Source organism: Eumetopias jubatus, unplaced genomic scaffold, assembly GCF_037043125.1.
Source record: "Eumetopias jubatus isolate StellerSeaLion01/CBP00866 unplaced genomic scaffold, mEumJub1_p1.0 scaffold_2, whole genome shotgun sequence".
NCBI lineage: Eukaryota > Metazoa > Chordata > Mammalia > Carnivora > Otariidae > Eumetopias > Eumetopias jubatus.
The window spans coordinates 74,722,739-74,744,830 of record NW_028274808.1 but is presented as its reverse complement, the minus strand read 5'-3'; the positions used below and the strand labels follow the sequence as shown (position 1 = coordinate 74,744,830).

Genomic DNA, 22,092 nt, shown 5'->3' with positions numbered 1-22,092 from the left:
CTAACATAATAAAATTAAAAAAAAAGAAAAAATAGTAAATGAATTCCCATATACTCATCATACACATTCAATAATAATCTGGATTTTACCACATTTGCTTCAGCTATTCCTTTATAATAGGTTTGAGAGTCATCCCCCCCCTTTTTTTTAAGATTTTATTTATTTATTTGACAGAGCACAAGCAGGGGGAGCGGGAAAGGGAGAAACAGACTGCTGAGCAGGGAGCCCAATGAGGGGTTCGATCCCAGGACCCTGAGATCATGACCTGATCCGAAGGCAGACACTTAACTGACTGAGCCACCAAGGCACCCAGTCATCTTCCTTTTAAAATCATGAAATTGCCAAGAAAGATAGAATAAAATAAAAAAGAACAAAGCTACAGACAATAACATTTAGATTCAGTTTCAACTCTGTCTTGATATTGGTCTGTTTTAGAAAAGTATAGTGAGGATACCCATGGTGAAAAAGTTAGCAAGCATAGGTGTGCTGGTAAGTATTAGTGTTGATGGACCTATTCCAATATTTGTCCTATTGGAGCTGAGCTGAAACCAGTGTGCTATAGTTATGACATCTTTATGTAATATGGTGTTTTCAGTTTTCCCAGCAATTTCCTATTTGATCCTTACGATATATAGTAAGGTTAATAATCTCATTTTATAAGGAGGAAATTGAAACTTGGGAAAATAAAGTGACTTTGATAAACTTATAAAAAGGGGTAAGGCTAGTCCTTAAATCCATGTTTCCTGATATGTTGGCTCATTCTGAAACTTCATGCAGGAGGTTTATTCACCTAACACTTTTGAACCATGCTGAATTAACACTTCATAATAAATACATTAACTATTTTTTAAAGAAGGTCATATTTTTACTAATGTAGAAGGAAATTTCAAAAACTGAATTATGAGTTTAATATAATTGCTTTCTCTTTTTGTAGGCAAACAAAAATGTAAATAATTTCATTTGACACAGAAGGCATTTGTGCTTTTTGTATTGGAACAAAGTATGGTCTCTGTTGACATGCATATAATTCGTCCACTAAACACTGCAACCTTCATTGTTTGAAGCCATAACTGGAACAATTAGAGTTAAATATTTTGGCTACTTTCTTTTCTTTTTTCACACTGTTCACTTTCTTTGTTGCTCTTTTGTCTCAGATTGACTGGAATTAACAATTTAGTCCCTTAAATTAGCAGAAAATATAGCTATGTGATAGAACAATATACCTACTGAATATATGTAGCCAGTGAACTGAGCACTGGAAATATTTCACAGTACTTTTTAATGAATTTTCAAATACCTTTTTTAAAATGGTAGATTTAAGAAAGAATTGGAAAAACTTAAAGCTTATTATTATATCACTTTATTTTTGCTTGCTCAGTGGTAAATTGGAGTAAAGAACAATGTTAAATGTGTGTGTTTTAGGAGATATAGTGCCTTGTGTAGTTGCAGAAGTCCAAGACTATGACAAGTTCTTTTACATCTTTTCTAGAAAGTTTCTACCTTGTTGCTAAGCATTGTAGAAATTAAGTTTTACCATTAATAATGTAATAAATTGATAACAGGAAGAAATATATTTCCAGTATGCCTTCTCTTTCATTATTAAGATAGATTTTTAGTCTGGGTAAACATCTGTTAATGTTGTATCTTTTATTTTCCATGGGGTGTTCACCTATAAATGCTGACTGTTATATGTAAAGCCTTTTTAAATGTTAATGTCAAGATCTATTTTGAATTAGAATTTGAAAAATATCAGTTGTGCCAGCAAAATTTACAGGAGCTTTTTTTTCTTTTAGCCTAGGTCTTCAGGAACTACAGAAAAGGCTTTAGACTAGGAATTGAATAGAGAGGGAGAAGAGTTACTGTGCATCCTGAAGGTGAAGATGAAGTTAGTAGATATTTGGTTGCCCAGTTGGCCAAGTTGGAGAGAGCTGGAGGAGAAAATGGTATGAGAAGCAGCTGGAGGAATAGGTAGGGGTCAGACTGTAAGCAGTTTTCTGAGCCATGTTATAGCTCTTGTAGTGTTGAAAAAGCTGCTGGAATGATGGACAGTGTTAAGTGGTTCACCAAAGGAGTGCATGGGGGGAGTAATTCTCCCCCCAATGCAGTTGGTCACATGCTTTGGAATGGGTTATCTTTATGACATTAAAGTGAGTAAGTATTAAGACTCATGGGACCCACTAGTGTAAGAAGCAGTTTATAGCATCAGGCTGTATACAGAGCCTTTCAGCTTTGACACTGTGACATTATTTGGCTAGATGATTTTTTTATTGTGGGGGGATTACCCTGTGCATTGTAGGATGTCTGGTAACATCCCTGTCCTGTACCTTGAGGATGCCAGTAACATGCCATCCCCACCATAAGAACCAGAAATGTCTCCAGACATTGAAAATGTTTGGGGGAGGGGGTGTGCAAAATCAGACCTGGTTGAGAACCATTGAGTTATTAGGATCATTGATAACACATACATATTTTCTGGCAGTTGATGCCATTTGCAATAAGAGACTTAGTATCCTGAAGCTTCTGATTCACACATGTCCTAGCTTAATTCTGCATCTGCCCACAGTGGGGAGTAGGAAGTTCCAGGATACAGCTGTCTCTAGGACTCTGGTGTTAGTAAAAGACAGCACTAATGATATAATTGGAGGCTGATGCTACATTTTCAGTTGTTGGAAACGAGGGTCAGAAAAAGACAGTGCTACTCTTTGTGCACAACGATATGGAAATAGAAGGAACAACAGTACAAGTTGTCAACATTAAGAAAGCAGTAGGTTTGACTCACATAAATCTGAGTGCATATATATTGGTTGGCATGACCCAGTGATGTATTTCAGTCACCTTTGGAAAGGTACTTTAATGTAGAGGTTAAAAATGGGGTCTCTGAAGCCAGACTGTCAGATTTGAATCCCAGTTTATCACTTGCTAGTTGTATGTCAGTAAGCAAATTTCTTAATCTTTCTGTTTTCTTACCTGGAAAACAGGAATAATAATGGTACATACATTAGAAAATTATAGGGTTGAATGAGATAATGCACATGGAACAATTAGAACTAAATCAGTTAATTTATGAAAAACACAGAATAGTGTCTGACACATGGAAATACTCAATAAGTGTTAGCTCTTAAAAATTGTTGTAGGGCTCCATTTGCAAAAGGATACATTATTTAAATTATTTAAATTCCTTGACCTTCCTAGTCCTCAGTTTCCTCATCTGTAAATTGGGAAAATCTCATCTATTTCACAGGGCACCTGTGAGGGTTAAATGAAATAATTAACATGACGTGCTTAGCACAGGGCCTGGCATGTAGAAAGCAGTCGATAAAGATCAGGTTTTCAGTTATTCTATTAGATTAGGGGACCATGAAGCTATCAAACAAGTTTCATAGCCTAACGTTCTGAAAAGTTTCTAAACCATTTCGTAGTTTTCACTCGATACTCAGAAACATTCATAAGACCGTTTTCCATTTATTCAGTTCTTGCAGCTCTGATGTCAGGGTCTTACGTTGCAAGCAGTGAAACTGACTCCAGCTCACTTATGTAGAGACATTTACTAAGAGGATATGAGGTAGCTTACAGAATTGTCAGAAAGATTGGAAAACCAGAATCCAGGCTTCATACCTAGGACTCTAACACAATTGTGATTCAGCATTGTTTCAGTGAGGTTCCCAGTGCTGCCATCACCTAGCACCAGATGTAGCAGCTCACACTGCCAGTCCCCCGAGCTGTGTGCCTAGATGCTCCCGCGAGTGCTGTGGCCACTGCTGACCCAGCATTTGATCTACCTGCAAGTTATGGCTGCTCCAGATGGAGTTCCTGGCGTCCCTCTTTCTTACCATCACTGGTTTCTGATTCCAAGTCTGGGCCAGTGCCTTTTATTTGACAGAACCTAGGTCAGATGGCAGTGCCCCCAGAGCTTGGAAAACAAATAATAATAATTTATATGGTACTTCTTATAAGTCAGGCACTTTTCTAAGTACTTTATATTTCATTTTATTTTCACAACAGTGCTACAGAGTAGGTACTATTACATTTTACAGATGAGGAAAGAGAACTTCAAAAACTTGCCTAAGGTTACCTAGCTAATATGTGGAACCCAGGTAATCTGGCTCTGGATAGTTGCTTGGTTATGTGGTATTTTGAGCTTTTATATAGTAAGACACAGGCTCTACCTTTCCCTGGCTTACAATATGGAGGCTTTCCCCAGCATTGGAAGGGAGCTGTGGCTAGGCAGCCAGAAGGATTATACACACACACACAATACTTGGGCTAAAATCTGATTTGGCAAGCTAGTTATTGCCTCGATTGCTGATTTAAAAGATCTAGGAGAAGGGTCACTGGATCTGAGAAACCGGGATTTTTTTTTTCAGTGCCATTTTTTAGATACTCTCTTAGAATGCAAGTGCTTATGATTTTCAGACTGGCTTAAATAGGGAATATATATCTGTAAATGGCACTTAGGACTGTGTAGTGATTTTTATAGTGAGAGGGTATTAGTCTAATATATTTTTGTCATGGAGACATATTTTGGAAAACGACAAACTTCATTTGCTCCTAGGTTGTAGAGCTGCAAGTCCTTAAAGGTGGGTACTATGATCAGGCCATAAACCTCCCCCCACCAGATTGGGCTCTCTGGGTGGATTTGGGGCTAACAGAAGAAATGGATCCTTTACGATTAGAGATGATAGAATGGAATTTTACCCTTTAAAAAAGAAAACAGTTTGAGATGAAATTTTCATATGATAAAATGCACCCATTTAAATATGCAGTCCAATGAGTTTTGACAAATGTGTAAACTTGGGAAACCATAATCATAATCAAGATAGATAATGTTTCCATCATCCTAAAGTTTCTGTGTCCCTTTGCAGTCAATCTTCCCCTCCCCCTCTCTCAAGGTCACAGCTGATCTGCCATAATAGATTTTGTATGTGCTAGAATTCTATATAAATGGAATCATTTGGTATGTCTTCTTTTGTATTAGGCTTTTTTTTGGCTCAGCATTTTTTGAGATAAAATAATTAACAGTTACTGCATACATAAAGAATTCATTCCTTTCTGTTGCTGAGGAATATTACATTATGTATACATGCCATAGTTTGTTTATCCATTTACCTATTGATGGACATTTTTTTCTAGTTTGGGGCTCTTATGAATAAAGCCACTATGAATATGCTGATAAAAGTCTCTTCTGGACATTTTTTTTAAATTTCTGTGGTGAATGATTAGGTGTAGAATGGCTGAGTCATATGGTTAAGTGTATATTTACTTTCATAAGAATTTGCCAAACATTTCTCCAAGTGAAGTACTTTTTTACATTCCCTCCAGTATGTAAATTATGCAAATTCCAGCTACTCTTTACCAACACTTGTCAGTCTTTTTAAACTTCAGCCCATTATAGTGGGTATATAGTTGTATCTTAATTTGGATTTAAATTTCATTTCCTTGATGATTAGTGATGTTGATCATCTTTTCATGTACTTACCTATCACATACTTTCTTTTGTAAAGTGCCTGTTAAAATTTTAGCCATATTTTGAGTTATTTGTCTTCTTATTACTAAATTGTAAGACTCATATATTATTGTAAATTATATACATATTTATATATCTTGAATACCAGTCATTTGTCAGATACATATATTACATTTATTCTCTTCCAGTCTGTGGCTTGCCTTTTCATTTTTTTTAATGGTACCTTTTGAAGACATGTTTTTAATTTTGATGAATCCCAGGTTATCAGTGTTTCTCTTTTATTATTTTATGCTTTTTGTGTCCTAAGAAATATTTGCCTACTCCAAGATCATTATTTAATCTAATAAGCCCATTTCTGTTATAGTGATTTTGATCTCTAGCATTTCTCTTTGGTTCTTTTGTATGATTTCTGTATCTCTGTTTACGTTGCCCGTCTGTTGGTGTATGCTGTCTACTTTGTCCATTGTAGCCCTTAACATATTAATCATAGTTGTTTTAAATTCCCAGTCTGATAATTCCAACATCCTTGCCATATCTGGTTGTGATGCTTGCTCTCTTTCTTCAAATTGTGTTTTTTGCCTTGGGTAGGCCTTATAATTTTTTTCTTGATAGTCAGATAGGATGTAAAAGGAATTGTTTAAGATCTTTAGCAATATGGTTGTAGAGTATGGGAGAAGGGAAGCATTATATAGCCCTGTGATTAGATCTCAATCTTTTAGTGAGCCTGTGCCTCCAGACTGTGAGCCTCACAGGTGTTTCTCAGTTTTTCTCTCCCTTGCTTAGATGGGACAAGATAGCTAGAGTGTGTTGGATTTGGTTATTTCCCTTTCTGAGGTCAGTTAGGGGCTGATTATATCCAAGCCGGTTATATTCTGGTTTCTCCTGAGGGTAGGCCTTGTTAAGAAGAACAGAGTGGTAGGGTGCCTGGGTAACTCAGTTGGTTAAGTGTCTGCCTTTGGCTCAGGTCATGATCCCAGGGTCTGGGATCGAGCCCCGCATTGGGCTCCCTGCTTCTCCCTCTCCTTCTGCCCCTCCCCCAACTCATGCTCTCTCTCTCTTTCTCTCTCCCCCCCTCACTCTTGCTCTGTCTAATCTTAAAAAAAAAAAAAAGGCAAGTAAATTTAGTAGTAGAGGATCTTTAGAAGGTTAAAGTTAAGAGACGTAAAGCCTGAAAAGTTCATTGGCCCCTACTGTGAAGGACCTTATCTTAGTCCATTCTGGCTGTTATAGCAAAACACAGGGTGGCTTATAAACAACAGAAATTTAGTTCTCACAGTTCTGAAGGTTGGAAGTTTAAGATCAGGTGCCAGCAAAGTCAGATTCTGGTGAAGGCCCTCTTCTAGGGTCTTTAAGAACACTAATCCCATTCATGAGGGGCTCTACCCTCATGACCTAAGCATCTCCTAAAGGACCCACCTCCTAATACCTTCACATTGGGCATTAGGATTTTAACATGTGAATTTGGGGAGTGGGGGATACAAACATTCAGACCATAGCAAACCTTAAATAACATAAATCTTAGAAGAGATTCTAATTTTATTTGTAAAGGATAATTATTTCCCAAAGCCTTTTGTATAATTATTTTGAGTGTTTAATTTAAATTTAAACTCAAATTCAATTTCAGTTTAAAGCATGACTGAAGTACTGTGAATGGTTTTTATCCAGGGAGATGACATGGAGTTTTTGGTTTTGAGCCCTATTCTGCCAGTTTTTGTATTGGGTATTAATTTTCACTTCTATGATTAATGTTTAGTAAATGATGTTTCTAAAAGTAGGTCATTCTTTGTGGGTAAGAGAGTGAACAGATAATAGCTGGAATATTTGTATATCTTTTGGCAAATGAATATTCCTATTACCTGCTTTATGGCATAAAGTTGTATTAGTTTATTGTACTTTTCACTTTCAGAGCATTTGTTATAAACTAAAACAACACATAGTTTTACTGTTATAATTTTCTCTGCCGTGTCTGCATCGAGAACTATTTGTCCCCCCCCCATCTCTTTTGCAGTGTTCTCTGCCCTTTAATGTTCCACTGGATGCTTCTCTTCAGTTTCTCTTGTCTCTCTTACCAGTTCATGCCATCGACATCCCTATATTGGTAACTCCCAGATTTATGTGTTCAGTCTGGGGCTCTGGACCTATATTTTGAAATTCCTGAGGTACTGGTGGTCTTGGATACCCCACATTCTCAAATTCAGAATGTGTGCAACACAACTCATTTTCTGACCTTCCCAAAGCCAGATAAACCTCCACTTTTCCCACTTTGGTGAGTGACATGTTTGTCTTTCTAACTGTCCAAACCACAGGAGGAGGCATAGGTCATCCTAGATGTTTCTTCCTTTTTTATCTTTCACAATCCAATCACTCTGTAAGTCTTTACTGCCTTTTTTTTTTTTTTTTTGAGAGAGAGCAGGCATAAGCAGGAGGGGCAGATGGAGAGAGAGAGAGAATCTCAGGCAGACTCCATGCTGAGCATGGACCCCCCAGCTTGGGGTTCGTGATCTCACGACCTGAGATCGTGACTCGAGCTGAAATCAAGAGTCAGACACTCAACTGACTGAGCCACCCAAGCGCCCCTCTTTTGTCTTTTAACCAATTCTTGAATCCACCGTTTTCTATTCCCACAACCTTAATTTAGATCATTATTATTTCTTACTTGAACTGTAAAATAGTGTCTTAAATAGTTTTTCTATGTGGAGTCTTTCCTTCTTTCCCTTCAGTCTAACCTCCCGTGAGACTGTTCTCTAAAATAAATTGATCAGGCTCTCCTGCTGCTTTCTCCTTATCTCTCTCAGGATGAAGCCCATCATGATAGGCTGCTGCATACTTGTTATTTTTATTTTAAAAGACTTTTAATTTTGATGATAAGATTTCATACTGAAAACTTAAACTCTTTACCCAGATTTACCAGCTATTGTTTTGTTCCATTTACCTGAACATTTTCTCTCTATGTATATACAGCTTCCTTTTTGATCCATTTGTGGGTGATTCTCAAATATCATGTCCCTTTTTTCCTAAGAACAAGGACTTTTTCTTATATAACCTCAATATGTTTATCAAAATTAGAAAATGTAATTAGAAAATTGATACAGTGCTATTGTTTAACCCACAGTTGTTCTAATAATGTCCTTGCAACTGTCTTTCTCCTTGTTTGTGAACCAATCCATAGTGTACATTGTACTTAGCTGTCTTTGAAGTCTCTTCTTTCATGCAACATTTCATCTCTTTGTTTCTTATGAGCTTAAGCTTGTTGAAGTATGCAGGCCAGTTTTTGTACTATTTCCTTAATTTTTGGTGTGTATTATTATTTCCTTCCTACTGCTTACTTTTAGTTTAATTTGCTCTTTTGTTTTGTTTTGTTTTCTTAAGGTTCATCCTTAGATCATTGGCTTAAGATCTTCTACTCAAATGTAAGCATTTAAAGCTATAAATTGCTCTCTTAGGTGCATCCCACAAACATTATTGTTTTTGTTATCATTCAGTTCAACATATTTTCTTTCTCTCTTGATTTCTTCTTTGTTCCATTAATTATTTAGAAGTGTTATTTAATTTCCAAATTTTGGTGATGAGGTCACTGATATCTTATTCCTTATTGAAATTGATTATAATTTAATTCTGCTGTGCTCAGAGTACATTTTTATATGGTTTTCGTATTTTAAAATTTACTGAAGCTTATTTTATGCCCCCAAATTTGATCTGTTTTATTAAACATGTCATATTCATGTGGAAGTGATATGTATTCTGCCATTATTGAGTGTACTGTTCTATAAGTATTAGTCAAGGTGGCTAATAGTGTTCAGATCTTCTATGTCTATGCAGATTTTCTTTGTCTAGCTGTTCTTTCAATTGCTATGAGATTGGTGGTAATATCTCTAACTATGATTATGGACTTGTGTGTTTCTCCCTTTAATTCTGTCAGTGTTTCATTTATTTTGAAACTCTATTATTGGGACCAATATACACATTTATGATTGTTATGTATTCCTGATGAATTGATCCTTTTATCATTATGAAATGTCCCTCTTAGCTCTTGTAATGAAGGCCTGAAACATACTAATAAAGCTGCATTGACTTTCTAGGTCACCATCATCTCTTGCTTAGATTATTCTGTTAGCCTCCTAATTGTTCTTCTTGCTGCTGCCTTTGTTCACTTATAGTTTAATTCAACACAGCAGGAAAAAAGTGATCTTTTTTTAAAAAAAAAGATTTTATTTACTTATTTGACAGAGAGAGACACAGCAAGAGAGGGAACACAAGCAGGGGGACTGGGAGAGGGAGAAGCAGGCTTCTCGCTGAGCAGGAAGCCCGATGCAGGGCTCCAACCCAGGACTCTGGGATCATGACCTGAGCTGACGGCAGATGCTTAATGACTGAGCCACCCAGGTGCCCCCAAAGAGTGATCTTTTTAAAACATAAGTCAGGTCATTTCATTTTTATGTTCAGAACCCTCAAGTGGCTTCTTACTTCACTGAAAATAAAATCCAAAGTTCTTATGATGGTCTTTAAAGCCACACATGTTCTTGCCCCTGGCTGTTTCTTGATATTTCCTCTCTTCCCTTGCTCTCCCCTCAAGCCACATGGCCTTCTTGTCTTCGCTTAAAAAGCTGAGCTTCTTCCCACCTTTTCGTCTTTGTATTTACTATTCCCTCTGCCTAGAAGGCTATACTCCCAACTGTTTTTATGACTTACTCCCTCACTTTATTCAGATACTACAAAAATATTAAAACCTCCTCTGAGGTTCTCCCTGACCACACTGTTTAAAACACATGTATGAACACATGTGCACATATACATGCCTGTTAGCACTTAGGACTCTGACATGCACATTTATTTGCTTTTTCCCCCAACTAGAATGTAAGCTCTATGAGGATAGGGAGTCTTGTCTGTTTTGTTCACCACTGTCTTGTGTGTCTGAAATTGTGCCTGGCACATTTAAGCGCTCAATAAATCAGTTGAACCAGTGAGTATATGAATGAGGAATCACCATTCTAGCCAAGTTGCTTTACTTGCAATTTCTAGAGTATACCAAGCTCTTTTTCCACTATGCTCCAATTATTCCTTCTATTTAGAATCTTTCCTTTACTGTATCCCAATCTGTTATCCTATAAGATTCAGCTTAAATACCATTGCTGATTAAGTTTTCCCTCTTCCTGCTCACCACATTAAGTGCTTCCCTCTGGTGTTCACCCCACTGTATTATAATTATTTCTTTTTGTCTGCAATACACTTTAGATTTATATAAAGACCTTATTGTTATTTTTGTTTTATCCCATGTACATTGGAAGATAGTAAATACCTGTTGAATCACCAGCTGTTTTTAAGAGGAAGAAAGTAAGAACTTACCTTAAAATTTGAAAGAGTGATGATTATTTAGATGGCTAGATTTTAGCCTTCCAGGTTGAATTAGAGACCAGATAACTAGTGTCTCTTATTTGCAAGAGGCAGACGTCTAACTCCAATAGCCACAAGTAATCTGGGTGTATTGTAAGGATGCAGTAGCAGTGAGGAAAATAGGAATCTCAGAAGAATCCAAGATGCCAAGAACATTCAGTGGGAAAAGGAAAATCTCTTCAACAGATGGTGCTGGGAAAACTGGGTTATCCACATGCAAAAGAATGAAATTGGACCCTTATATACAAAGTCAGCTCAAAATGGATAAGATATCTAAATATAAGACCTAAAACACCTAAAACTATAAGATTCTTAGAAGAAAAAACAGGGGAAAACCGTCATGACATTGGATTTGGGAAAGAATTCCTGAATATGATGCCAGAAGCACTAGAAACAAAAGTAAAAATAGACAAATTGAACTACATCAAAACTGAAAATTTCTGTGTATCAGAGGAAACAACAGAATAGAAAGGCAACCTATGGAATGGGAGAAAATATTGGCAAACTGCATTTCTGATGTGGTTAATATCCAGAATATAGAAAGAACTCCTGTAATTCAGTAATAAAAACACAACCCAATTTAGAAAATGGGCAAAGGACTTAAATAGACATTTCTCCAAAGATGATATACAAATGGCCAACAGGCATATAAAAAGGTGCTCAATATCACTAATCATCAGAGAAATGTAAGTCAAAACCATAGTGAGGTATTACTTCTTACCTGTTAAAATAGTTACTACCAAAAAACAGTAAATATTGTTGGTGAGTATATGAAGAAATTGGAACCTTTGTGCACAGTTGGTAGGAATATAAAATGGTGCAACCATTATGGAAAACAGCATGCTGTTTCTTCCAAAATTTAAAAATAGAGTTACCATATGATCTAGCAGTCCCACTTCTGAGTATATTTCCAGAAGAAAACAGAATCTTTGAAGAGATATCTGCATACCTGTGTTTATAGAAGCATTATTCACATATAGGTAGAAGCAATCCAAGTGTCCATTGTTGGATGAATGGATAAATAAAATGTAGCATATACATACAATGAAATGTTATTTAGCCTTAAAAAGGAAAATTCTGACACATGTTACAACATGGATGAATCTTGAGGACATTATGCTAAGTTAAATAAGCCAGTCACAAAGAAACTGTACAATTCCATTGATGAGGTATCCAGAATAATCCCATTCATAGAAACAAAAAGTAGGATGATGCTTGCCAAGGGCTTGGGGGTAGGGGAAAATGGAGAGTAGTTGTTTAATGTGTGTGGAGTTTCAGTTTTGTAAGATGAAAAAGTTCTGGAGATTGATTATACAACAGTGTGAATATACGTAATACTACTGAACTGTACACTTAGAAATGGTTAAGATGGTAAATTTTATGTTAAGCGTTTTTTACCACAGTTTTTAAAAAAGAATCTAAGAACAGGATTTTCATAAGGTCATAATTCAGAAAGGAAGAAGCAGCCACAGATAACACTGTAAATAAACTTTGACAAGTTTGATTAACACTTGTCAACTAGAGTTTGTGAATTTTTAAGCTGTGACCTGTCATCAACCTAATTCTACTCTTTGCTCTTCTTCTCTCATTTGTCTTTCAATATGCCAGTTGACTAATTCTCTCAGCATCCGTAATTTACACTTCAAAATGACTGATTAGCTCAGAAAATTTCTCTTTCTTCTATTGGGCAATACTTTTCTAACATGGCCTTCTCTTAGCTTGTAAACTGTGGATCAGCCAGTCTGGTGTCTTTGGTTCAGTTAGTGGGCGCTCCTTAATTGGGGACTATGAAAGGGACAGATTTTCTTAGTAGAGATCAGCGAATTTCTGTAAATTTATGCATAAAATAGATATCCTCTAAACAAGACATTTCAAGCTCTTTTAAAATCGATACTACTTTAGGGGGCCTGGGTGGCTCAGTCGGTTGAGCATTCAACTCTTTGTTTTGGCTCAGGTCATGATCTCAGGGTTGTGAGATGGAGCCTGATGTCAGGCTCCCGAGTCTGCTTGTCTCTCTCCCTCTGCTCCTCCCCCACTGCATGCACACGTCCTCTTGAGAATGAATGAATGAATGAATGAATGAGTAAATACATACATACATACATACATACATACATAAAAGATACTACGTTAGTAATAAGGAGGATATAGTGGATGCTGTGGTGAGTGGCTCAGTTACTTCCTTTGGGACCAAAGCCCTCGTTCCAGGAGTATTGCCTCCTGAGGGCTCATAGCTGAGTCTTCCCAGGAATTGCCTCTGCCAAAGACAGTTGCCTTATCCGTGGTCATAGCCCCATCCAGGGAATAGCCTGCATCTAATGATCAGGGGTACAGATGTCAGGGTACAAAGGCCTGGTCTCCTTGCCTTAATTTGGACAACTTTAAAGAGCCATCTCAGCTTTAGTGCTGGCTCTGGGATTGGCCAGCGTCTATAACAATAGCATTGCCGCTCTGTCCAGTCTTACTGGCCTCTACTGAAGTACTTTACTGGAGGTGTCTGCAGGCAAAATTCTAATTAATAAGAGTGCCTTGCACATAACAAGCTTTCACGAAATGTTGGTTAAAACCATTTGTCTGTACCATTGTTTTTCAAAGTGTGGCCTGGAGGTTTTGGAGGACCCCAGGAATATTTCAGGGAGTCTACAAGGCAAAACTGTTTTCATTAATACTGGTAAGACATTTGCATTGTTTGCATTTTTCATTGTTGTGTCATTTGCACTGATGGTGCACAAAAATAGGTAAATAAGAGCACCTGGGTGGCTCAGTCAGTTGAGTCTGCCCTCGGCTCAGGTCATGGGCTCAGGTCATGATCTCAGCCCTCATCAGGTTCCTTGCTCAGCGGGGAGTCTGCTACATGACAAAGGTCAGTGGTTGTCTTGAGGAAAAGCACATGTGTGATTCAGTTGTTAGCTGTACTATTTTTTTGTTTGTTTGTTTTTTTAATATAACACCATTTTTTTATTAGGAAAAATGGCAGACAAACTGTGGCTATATTTAGACTTGGGTATTTGAGAGACATACTTTTGGAAAAACCTGTTACTTGAAGTAAAATGACTGACATCATTTCTTGCCAGTGGCCAAATTCAAGTTTTCCAAGCAAAAATTAGAATTTTGGGAAATTTATACCCACCAACCTGAGCTTGATGGCTTCCTAGTACTTAAAGACTGTTTTGATAAGATCAGTTATATATAAAAGTAAGAATTTTTATTATTTAAGGAACTACATCAATATTTGGGTGATATGTGTAAGTCACCAAATCAATGTTTTCTAAATGACCAATGCATGATGTTACTAAAAGATGCATTCAAAGTACAGGGTAGACTGGTGGATTTTAATGTGACAGATTATGAAAGAAGTTTATCATTATGGTTTATATTCCACATTTTAGTTAACTTTTAAGAAATGACCACTTGTCAAGTTTTGATATAGTACCAAAAACGTATGTCCACAATTATTTGAAGAGACAGTAGCCACATAAGCCAGGTTTTCTTCATAGACTTGTACCAAAGCAACATATTGCAACAGATTGAATGTGGGAATAAATAAGAGAGTCCAGCTGTCTTCTTATAAAGGCAGACATTACAGAAATTTGCAAAAATGTGAAACAGTGCTACTGCTGTCACCAAGTTTTTGTTGTTTTAAAATATAACTATTTTCATAAAAAGATTTTACATTAACATATGGTGGGTGTACATTTATTACTTGAAAATGGATTAATACTTTTTAAATTTACTTTATAATGTAGTAAACATTGATAGATATAACCCACATAAATAAAGGCTTTTTGGGGTACTTGATGATTTTTAAGAATGTGAAGAGGTCCTGAGGCCAAAAAGTTTGAGAATTGCTGGTCTGTAGTGTTAGGAATAAATTAAGTCCTACCTCCATGTACTTGACAGTATCTTCTGTCTCACATACGTAATGATACACACAGTGTATGAAAAATATTGTTAGGTATCATTCAATATATTAATAAGACTTTTTTATGTTTCACCGAAGTAGAGAATAGGCCACAAACCTATTTACATTAATACTTGCTTTTAATAGTATGACTCACCCTATTAAAATTCCCTAAATTATAAAAATATAGTGTGATTTTTTTTTTTAAAGGTTCCTGGCCTTGAACCCATCCTTAACCCCTCAAAAACAACATGAGTAATGCATGAGCTTGGTATGACAACACTATCTTAGTTATTTTAATCTTTTAAACAAAATTCTTCCCAGAGAAAATCAAAGAGCCTCTTAATGCTCTAGATAGTAGATTCAGGTCTGTAGATTAAACATAGACACACGCACACACACACACACACACACACACATTTTAGTTGTTTGGTTTGGTTTTGGTAATTCTTTGTAGTGCAGAATCAGGAGTAGCAGCTGGATTCAGGATTGAACATTAGAACACATATTGTTAGATATCGATTGTGTTGCTAACAAGTCTTTTAGTGTTCACTGTTGTTAAAAGTGTGTGTGTGTGTGTGTGTGTGTGTATAACACTTTTAAAGCCATTACTGGTTTAAAAGGGAGGGGAGCTGGGCGGAGATGGGGTACTTGTTCTCTGTGAAAAGTGGAATAGGGGTGCCTGGGTGGCTCAGTCTTTGGGCGTCTGCCTTTGGCTCGGGTCGTGGTCCCAGGGTCCTGGGATCGAGCCCCACATTGGGCTGTTCAGCAGGAAGCCTGCTTCTCCCTCTCCCACTCCCCCTGCTTGTGTTCCCTCTCTTGCTGTCTCTCTCTCTCTGTCAAAATAAATAAATAAAATCTTTCTAAAAAAAGTGGAATAGTTTAGCTATTTACTCTGAAGTTTTTTAATTTTTAAAATTAGGAAAAATAGATAATTTTTAAGATCCTTTACAGGTATAAAATTCTCATTTTAACTCTTAGCCACACATGCTTTTTACAATCACGTACGATTGGAGGAAAGAAAGTTTTTACCAACCCCAATTGACTTTCTATTACTGATTAACTATAGTAAGTTTCTGAAAGAAATTTATATTTAGAGAAAATAAGATTATAAAATTAAGGACTGTATTTTTTAAACATTATTGACTTCTTTTTTTTAAGATTTTACTGATTTGAGAGAGAGAGAGCACGAGCAGAGGGAGAGGGAGAAGCAGACTCCCCGCTAAGCAGGGAGCCCAATGTGAGGCTCAATCCCAGAACCCTGAGATTATGACCTGAGTGGAAGGCAGACACTTAGCCAACTGAGCCACCGAGGTGCCCCAAACATTATTTGACTTTTAGAACGGTAAAGCCAGAGTATAAAACTAGTATAGAGATTTAAAGATTTTTGTTATGGGGTGCCTGGGTGGCTCGGTCAGTTAAGCATCTGCCTTGGGCTCAGGTCCTGGGATTGAACCCCATGTCAGGCTCTTTGCTCAGTAGGGAGTCTGCTTCTCCCCCTCACTCTCCCTCTGTTCTCTCTCTCTCAAATAAATAAATCAGTCTTAAAAAAAATAAAAATAAAAATTTTTGTTATATCAGGGAAACTCTTTAGACAAAAGCTGACCTAGAAGCCCATTATGTACAACAGGAAAAGTAGAGCTGTGTAGTAGAATTAATAATCAAGCTTGGCTTTCTGTGATATTTTTTTCAGTTGTAACTGGTAGTCTATCATTACACTATTTGTGAAGCAAGGGTATTGCCCACTGGGATCTACAAGTAACTTTTTTTTTAAACAAGAAATTTAAGTTGACTGCAGTTTTAAATGCCACATGCATTTTTTATTAGATTAGTATCATGTTTATTATGTGTTAGGTTGTAATTGTTTTTTAAAATGCTATAATAGTGGCTTTTAAGTGCTATAAACATGAAGAGTCTTTTGAATGTGTGCCTTTTATGATTTGGTGTTATTTACAGCTGTTTCTTTTCTTCTTTTTTTTAGGAGTATAGCATGGCTCAAGAATCTCCCAAAAATTCAGCAGCAGAAATTCCAGTGACTAGTAATGGAGAAGTGGATGACTCTCGTGAACATGGCTTTAATAGGGTAAGAATAGTTTTCTTTCTCTTAATACAAAGAATCATGATAAACCCTTAAATGTTGAGATGAAAGTAATAGAGTTTAATATAGGAATATTTTTCTTAGATTGACTGAAGTGTTGGGAATCTAATGTTACCATGTAGGGATGACTAGGTGGATCATGTTAGTGAATTGTCAAGATTAAGCTCCCTGCCAGTAAGCATTTAAGCTTTGATGTTATCATCAGTAATTCTGTTGTATGACCAGGACAAGAGTGTAGCTGATGACTTTGGCATATAACTTTATAAAACTATTTAATTTTATTTGTGATAAGAAAAGATATTAACTGTAGATTATCCTTTCAAAAATTGGCACTGATTTGTTTTTTATGTGTCCTTAGTACATAATTCCTAAGTAGGCTTTTCCTGACTTTGCTCTTCACTTTCTAAAGTGGCATATTGACTCTGGAAAATGAAACTTGCGGTGCTTTTAATTTTGATTTGACTCTCATTTGAAATTGAAATTTAATGCATTTTAATGGAAACACTATGGGTTTAGAGATAATCTGCAAATTTCCACTTTCATTTCTAGCAGTGTAATCTTAGGCAAGTATTTAATCTCTTCTAAATTTTGTTTCTAATCACTATAAATGAGAATCTTATTTCATGGGGATATTGATATTAAATGAGATAAAGTAAGTAATATGCCTAGGATTGTCCTAGAAATGTTAGTGATGATTATTATCTCTGGAGATATTTACATTAAATACCCCTTTTTATGACATTTGATACATGTGTACAACTTCCCTTTTTTTTTTTTTAAATCAACTTGGGGCTTGAACTCAACAACCCTGAGATCAAGACCTGAGCTGATATCAGGAGTTGGAGGCTTAACCAATTGAGCCACCCAGGTGCTGCCCCTGTACAATTTTAACTTTAAAAATATAGTGTTCGTATTTTTGGAAAAGTAATAGTTGAAAGAAACTTGAATTATTTTATAGTTTAAATAGGACTCTTTAGTTCATACACTTAATAAAATCCTTTATTTTTTAAAATCCTTTGTTTTAACATAAGGTGATATTTTAGATCAGGATTTCTTAATCTCAGCACTGTGGACATTTTGGGCTGGATAAATTCATTGTTGTAGAGGGCTGATGTCTGCATGTAGGATGGTTAGCAGCACCCCTTGGCCTGTTCTGCTAGATGCCAAAAGCACCCTCCTCCAGTTGTGACCAACAAAAATGTCTCCAGACATTGCCAAATGACACCTAGGGTTGAGGAAAAACAAGTTTTAGATAGATTGTTTTAGTTGATTTTAGTAAATTCCATTGAATTTCACTTATTTTTGCCTTAGCCATTTTTTGGAAGCAATGAATGTGTCTTCAAACTTGAGGCTTATTTTAGTTGCAAGTGTTTTAACTTGGTTTCTAAGCCCCTGTGGCCTAATATAGAGTGACTCACAGAAGGAAGAGACCTTAAATTCTGAACACACAAGAAATTTTCATTTTAGGTTTAGTCTTTCTTGTGTTTGAAAGTACTGAGACACACCTGCATAATAAGCTAATTCAAGTTACCATCATTAGACTCTAGCAATTACTTTATAAACTTCTGTTAATTCAAATAACTCATTATACCAAGATTTTAGTTAATGATTGCTTTGTTTTACTTTTGCTTAACAGCTCCTTTTGCAAACTTATTCTGCAAATATTTTTTTTAAGATTTTATTTATTAGAGAGAGAGAGCATGAATGGGGGGGCGGCGAAAGGGAGAGGGAGAAGCAGGCTCCCCACTGAGCAGGGAGCAATCCCAGGACTCTGGGATTATGACCTGAGCTGGAGGCAGACACTGAACCAACTGAGCTACCCAGGTGCACCTTATTCTGCAAATATTTATCGAGTATCTGCTGGGTACCATGCCTGGAGATACAGTAGTGAATAAAAATGACAAAAATACCTGCCATCAGGGAGTTGATATTCTAATAGGCAGTCTAGTGACTTTCGTCTAAGAAAAACGCAGTGCATACAAAATGTTGCATTGTTTTGGAGATTCACCTGCTACCTTAAGCCTGTTCTTTTTCTTGTTGTTTTCATTTTGTTTTGTTTTGAGCTATAGTTTATACACAGTATTAGCAGAAATGTTAATGGGGCACATGGGTAGCTCAGTCCGTTAAGTGTCTGACTCTTGATTTCTGCTCAGGTTATGATCCTCAGGGTTGTAAGATTGCATCCTGTCAGGCTCCATGCTCAGCGGGGAGTCTGCTTCTCTTGCTCTCCTTCTGCCCCTCCCCTTGCACACATGTGTTCATGCACACTTCTCTCTCTCTCTCTCTCTCAAATAAATCTTTTAAAAAACCCTCAAGATCGTAGATTAAAAAAAAAAAACACAAATGTTAAGTGTACAGCTGAAGTGGAACCACTACCTACATTAAGATGTAGAACATTTCCAGGACTTTACTGGCTCTCTTGGCCTCTTCAGAGGCAATATACTTCCCTCCCTCCCAGGATAATCACTGCTACTCTAACTTTATATCATAGATTGCTTTTGACTGTTCCTGACTACAAATAAATGGAATCATACAGTATGTACTCTTTTTTGACTGGCTTCACTCAACATTATTTCTATGACATTTATTCATACTGTTGCTTATGGCAGTATTTCATTCTTTTTCATTGTAATGTAGTTTTCCATTGTGTTAATATACCACAATTTGTGTATCCATTCTTCAATTGATGGATACCTAGGTTTTTTCCAGTCCATGGCTATTATGAATAAAGCTGTTGTGACCATTCTTGTACAGGTCTTTTGGTGTACATGATCACCTATTTCTATTGGGTATATACCCTAGAATGGAATTGCCAGATACATGATGTTTGGCTTTGGTAGATACTGTTAACTAATTTTCCAAAGTGGTTGGACCAGTTGACAATCCTACCAGCAATGAGTGAGCGTTCTAGTTGTTAAACATCCTTACCAAAACTTAGTATTCTCATACCTTTTAATTTTAGCCACTCTGATGGAAACATAATGGATCTCACTGTGATTTTCTTATGCATTTCTCTAATAATTTATGATGTTGAGCATATTTTCATATTCTCATTGACCATTTGAATATTATCTTTTGTGAAGCCCTTTTTTAAGTTTTTTGCCCATTTTTCTGTTGGGTACATGCCTTTTTCTAATAATTTGTAGGCGTTCTTTATATATCCTAAGTCACTTGTTTGGATATATATATTTCAGATATTTTCTTTCAGTCTGTAACTTGCTTTTGCACTCTGTTAATGGTATCTTTTGATGAACAAAAGTTGGTAATTTTTAATGAAGTCCAATTTATCAGTATTTCCTTTTAGTGACTTTTGTGACCCTTTTGAGACATCTTTGCCTATCCCAGTATCATGAAGATATTGTTTTCTTCTAAATATTTTTTGTTTTGTTTCTCACACTTAGCTCTGTGATTCATCTTGAATTAGTTTTTGTGTGATGTGGGGGTCAAGGTTCTTTTTTTTTTTTCCTCATATAAATATCTAATTGCTATTCACTGTTTATTGAAGAGACTGTCCTTTCTGCACTGGAAGCTTTTGCTGTTAATCAGGTAATCATATATGTGTTGTTCTATTTCTGGACTCTGTTTTATTTCTTGGTCTTTTATCCTTATATTATCCTTGTAATAATACCACAGTTACTTAATTACTACAGTAATTAAGTCTGGAACAAATATTATGTTTAACCCTAATACCTAGTAGTTAATTCCTCTAGCTCTGTTCTTTTTCTGGGTTGCCTTATACTTAAACTTATTCATGACTCTTTACTTAAGAACCTTTATTTTTAAAAGCCTTTGGGGCATCTGGGTGACTCAGTCAGTTAAGCGTCCGATTCTTGGTTTCAGCTCAGGTCTCAGGGTCCTGAGATCAGCCTTGCATAGGGCTCTGTGCTGAGTGCAAGTCTGGTTGAGATTCTCACTCCCTCTCCCTCTGTCCCTTCCCCCACTCGCCTGCACACATGCTCTCTCCCCCTCTCTCTCTCAAATAAATAAAAATCTTTTTAAAAGCTGTGGGATGTCTGGGGTCGGGGGGTGTTCAGTTAAGTGTCCAACTCTCTATTTCCACTTAGGTCATGATCTCAGGTTTGTGGGATAGAGCCCTGTCTCAGGCTCTAGGCTGAGCGAGGAGTCTACTGGTCCCTCTCCCTCCCCCTCACCCACTCGCTTTCTCTCTTGCCCCCTCTCTCTCAAAATCTAAAAAAAAAAAAAGATTTAAATAATAAGAACCTTTATTTGCCTTTGAGTGGCACTGAAAAAAGTTTTTATCCTTTCAAATTTTAACTTTAGAATTGAGTCTTATTTGAGTGAAGTGAATTAAACCATAACATTATCTGTGTTAGCTCTTTGCTTATGCAGTCAAGACCAACTGACTTGCTGCTTTGTAAATTACTCATTGGTTAACGTCAAATCCTCTTTTTGGACATTCCCCTGCAGTGTTATTTCACGTCTTTTGGGTGGTAAGAGAAGGAAAAAAGATGTTCTCCTGGAGGTCTCCTTTTATTGGATGTGAACTTTACCTGTGGGCAAGGTTTCTTAAGAAGCAATCTAGGGGTGCCTGGGTGGCTCAGTCATTAAGCGTCTGCCTTCGGCTCAGGTCATCATCCCAGGGTCCTGGGATCGAGCCCCGCATCAGGCTCCCTGCTCAGCGGGAAGCCTGTTTCTCCCTCTCCCACTCCCCCTGCTGTGTTCCCTCTCTCACTGTGTCTCTCTCTGTCAAATAAATAAATAAAATCTTTAAAAAAAAAAGCAGTAATCTACTTCAAGTAGTACACCCCACTTCACCTACCTGAAGAAATTCAACATAAAACTTGTTTCTGTTTGTACCTGCTCTTATTAAAAATATATTCATCACGAGAGCCTCTTACATATTTAATATCCTTGAATTAAAATAAAATTGGCTGTGTGATCCCTTTCACCGTGAGTGAAAACAATATTTCAAAAGCATCTTTCGACCGTTTTGAATAAATTATACTCAAGATCTTGTAGGGATATTTACCTCAATTTTGTCATACTTTCCATCCTTTATTTTCCTGAGCAATAAAAGGAAAATTGCATTTAACCTCAGGTCTGTGTTCATATTTTAATATTGATAAAAGTTCATATGGAAAGTAAGTGTGAAAATGTATTACTTAGCATTAGACTGTATTTTATAGACTAGTAAAGATGTCTCATGTAAAACTCGATCATAACCAGAGTTTTCTGAGATATTTTACTTATATACATCTCCCTTTTATACCTGTTTGT

General features: G+C 36.6%; 1 protein-coding gene across 9 annotated transcripts in view; it reads left to right on the top strand.

Annotated features, from left to right (window-relative positions):
• ARFIP1 (ARF interacting protein 1) overlaps window positions 1-22,092 on the top strand; it is a 130,346-nt gene that overhangs the window by 24,128 nt on the left and 84,126 nt on the right. For 7 of the 9 annotated variants that reach the window (XM_028104334.2, XM_028104327.2, XM_028104326.2 and 4 more), the window contains one exon: window positions 16,738-16,839. In XM_028104334.2, coding sequence (XP_027960135.1) covers window positions 16,738-16,839 — 102 coding nt within the window. Of the gene's footprint in view, window positions 1-8,833; window positions 8,875-16,737; window positions 16,840-22,092 lie in introns of all 9 variants that reach the window. The other 2 variants (XM_028104329.2, XM_028104331.2) reach the window with 1 other exon arrangement.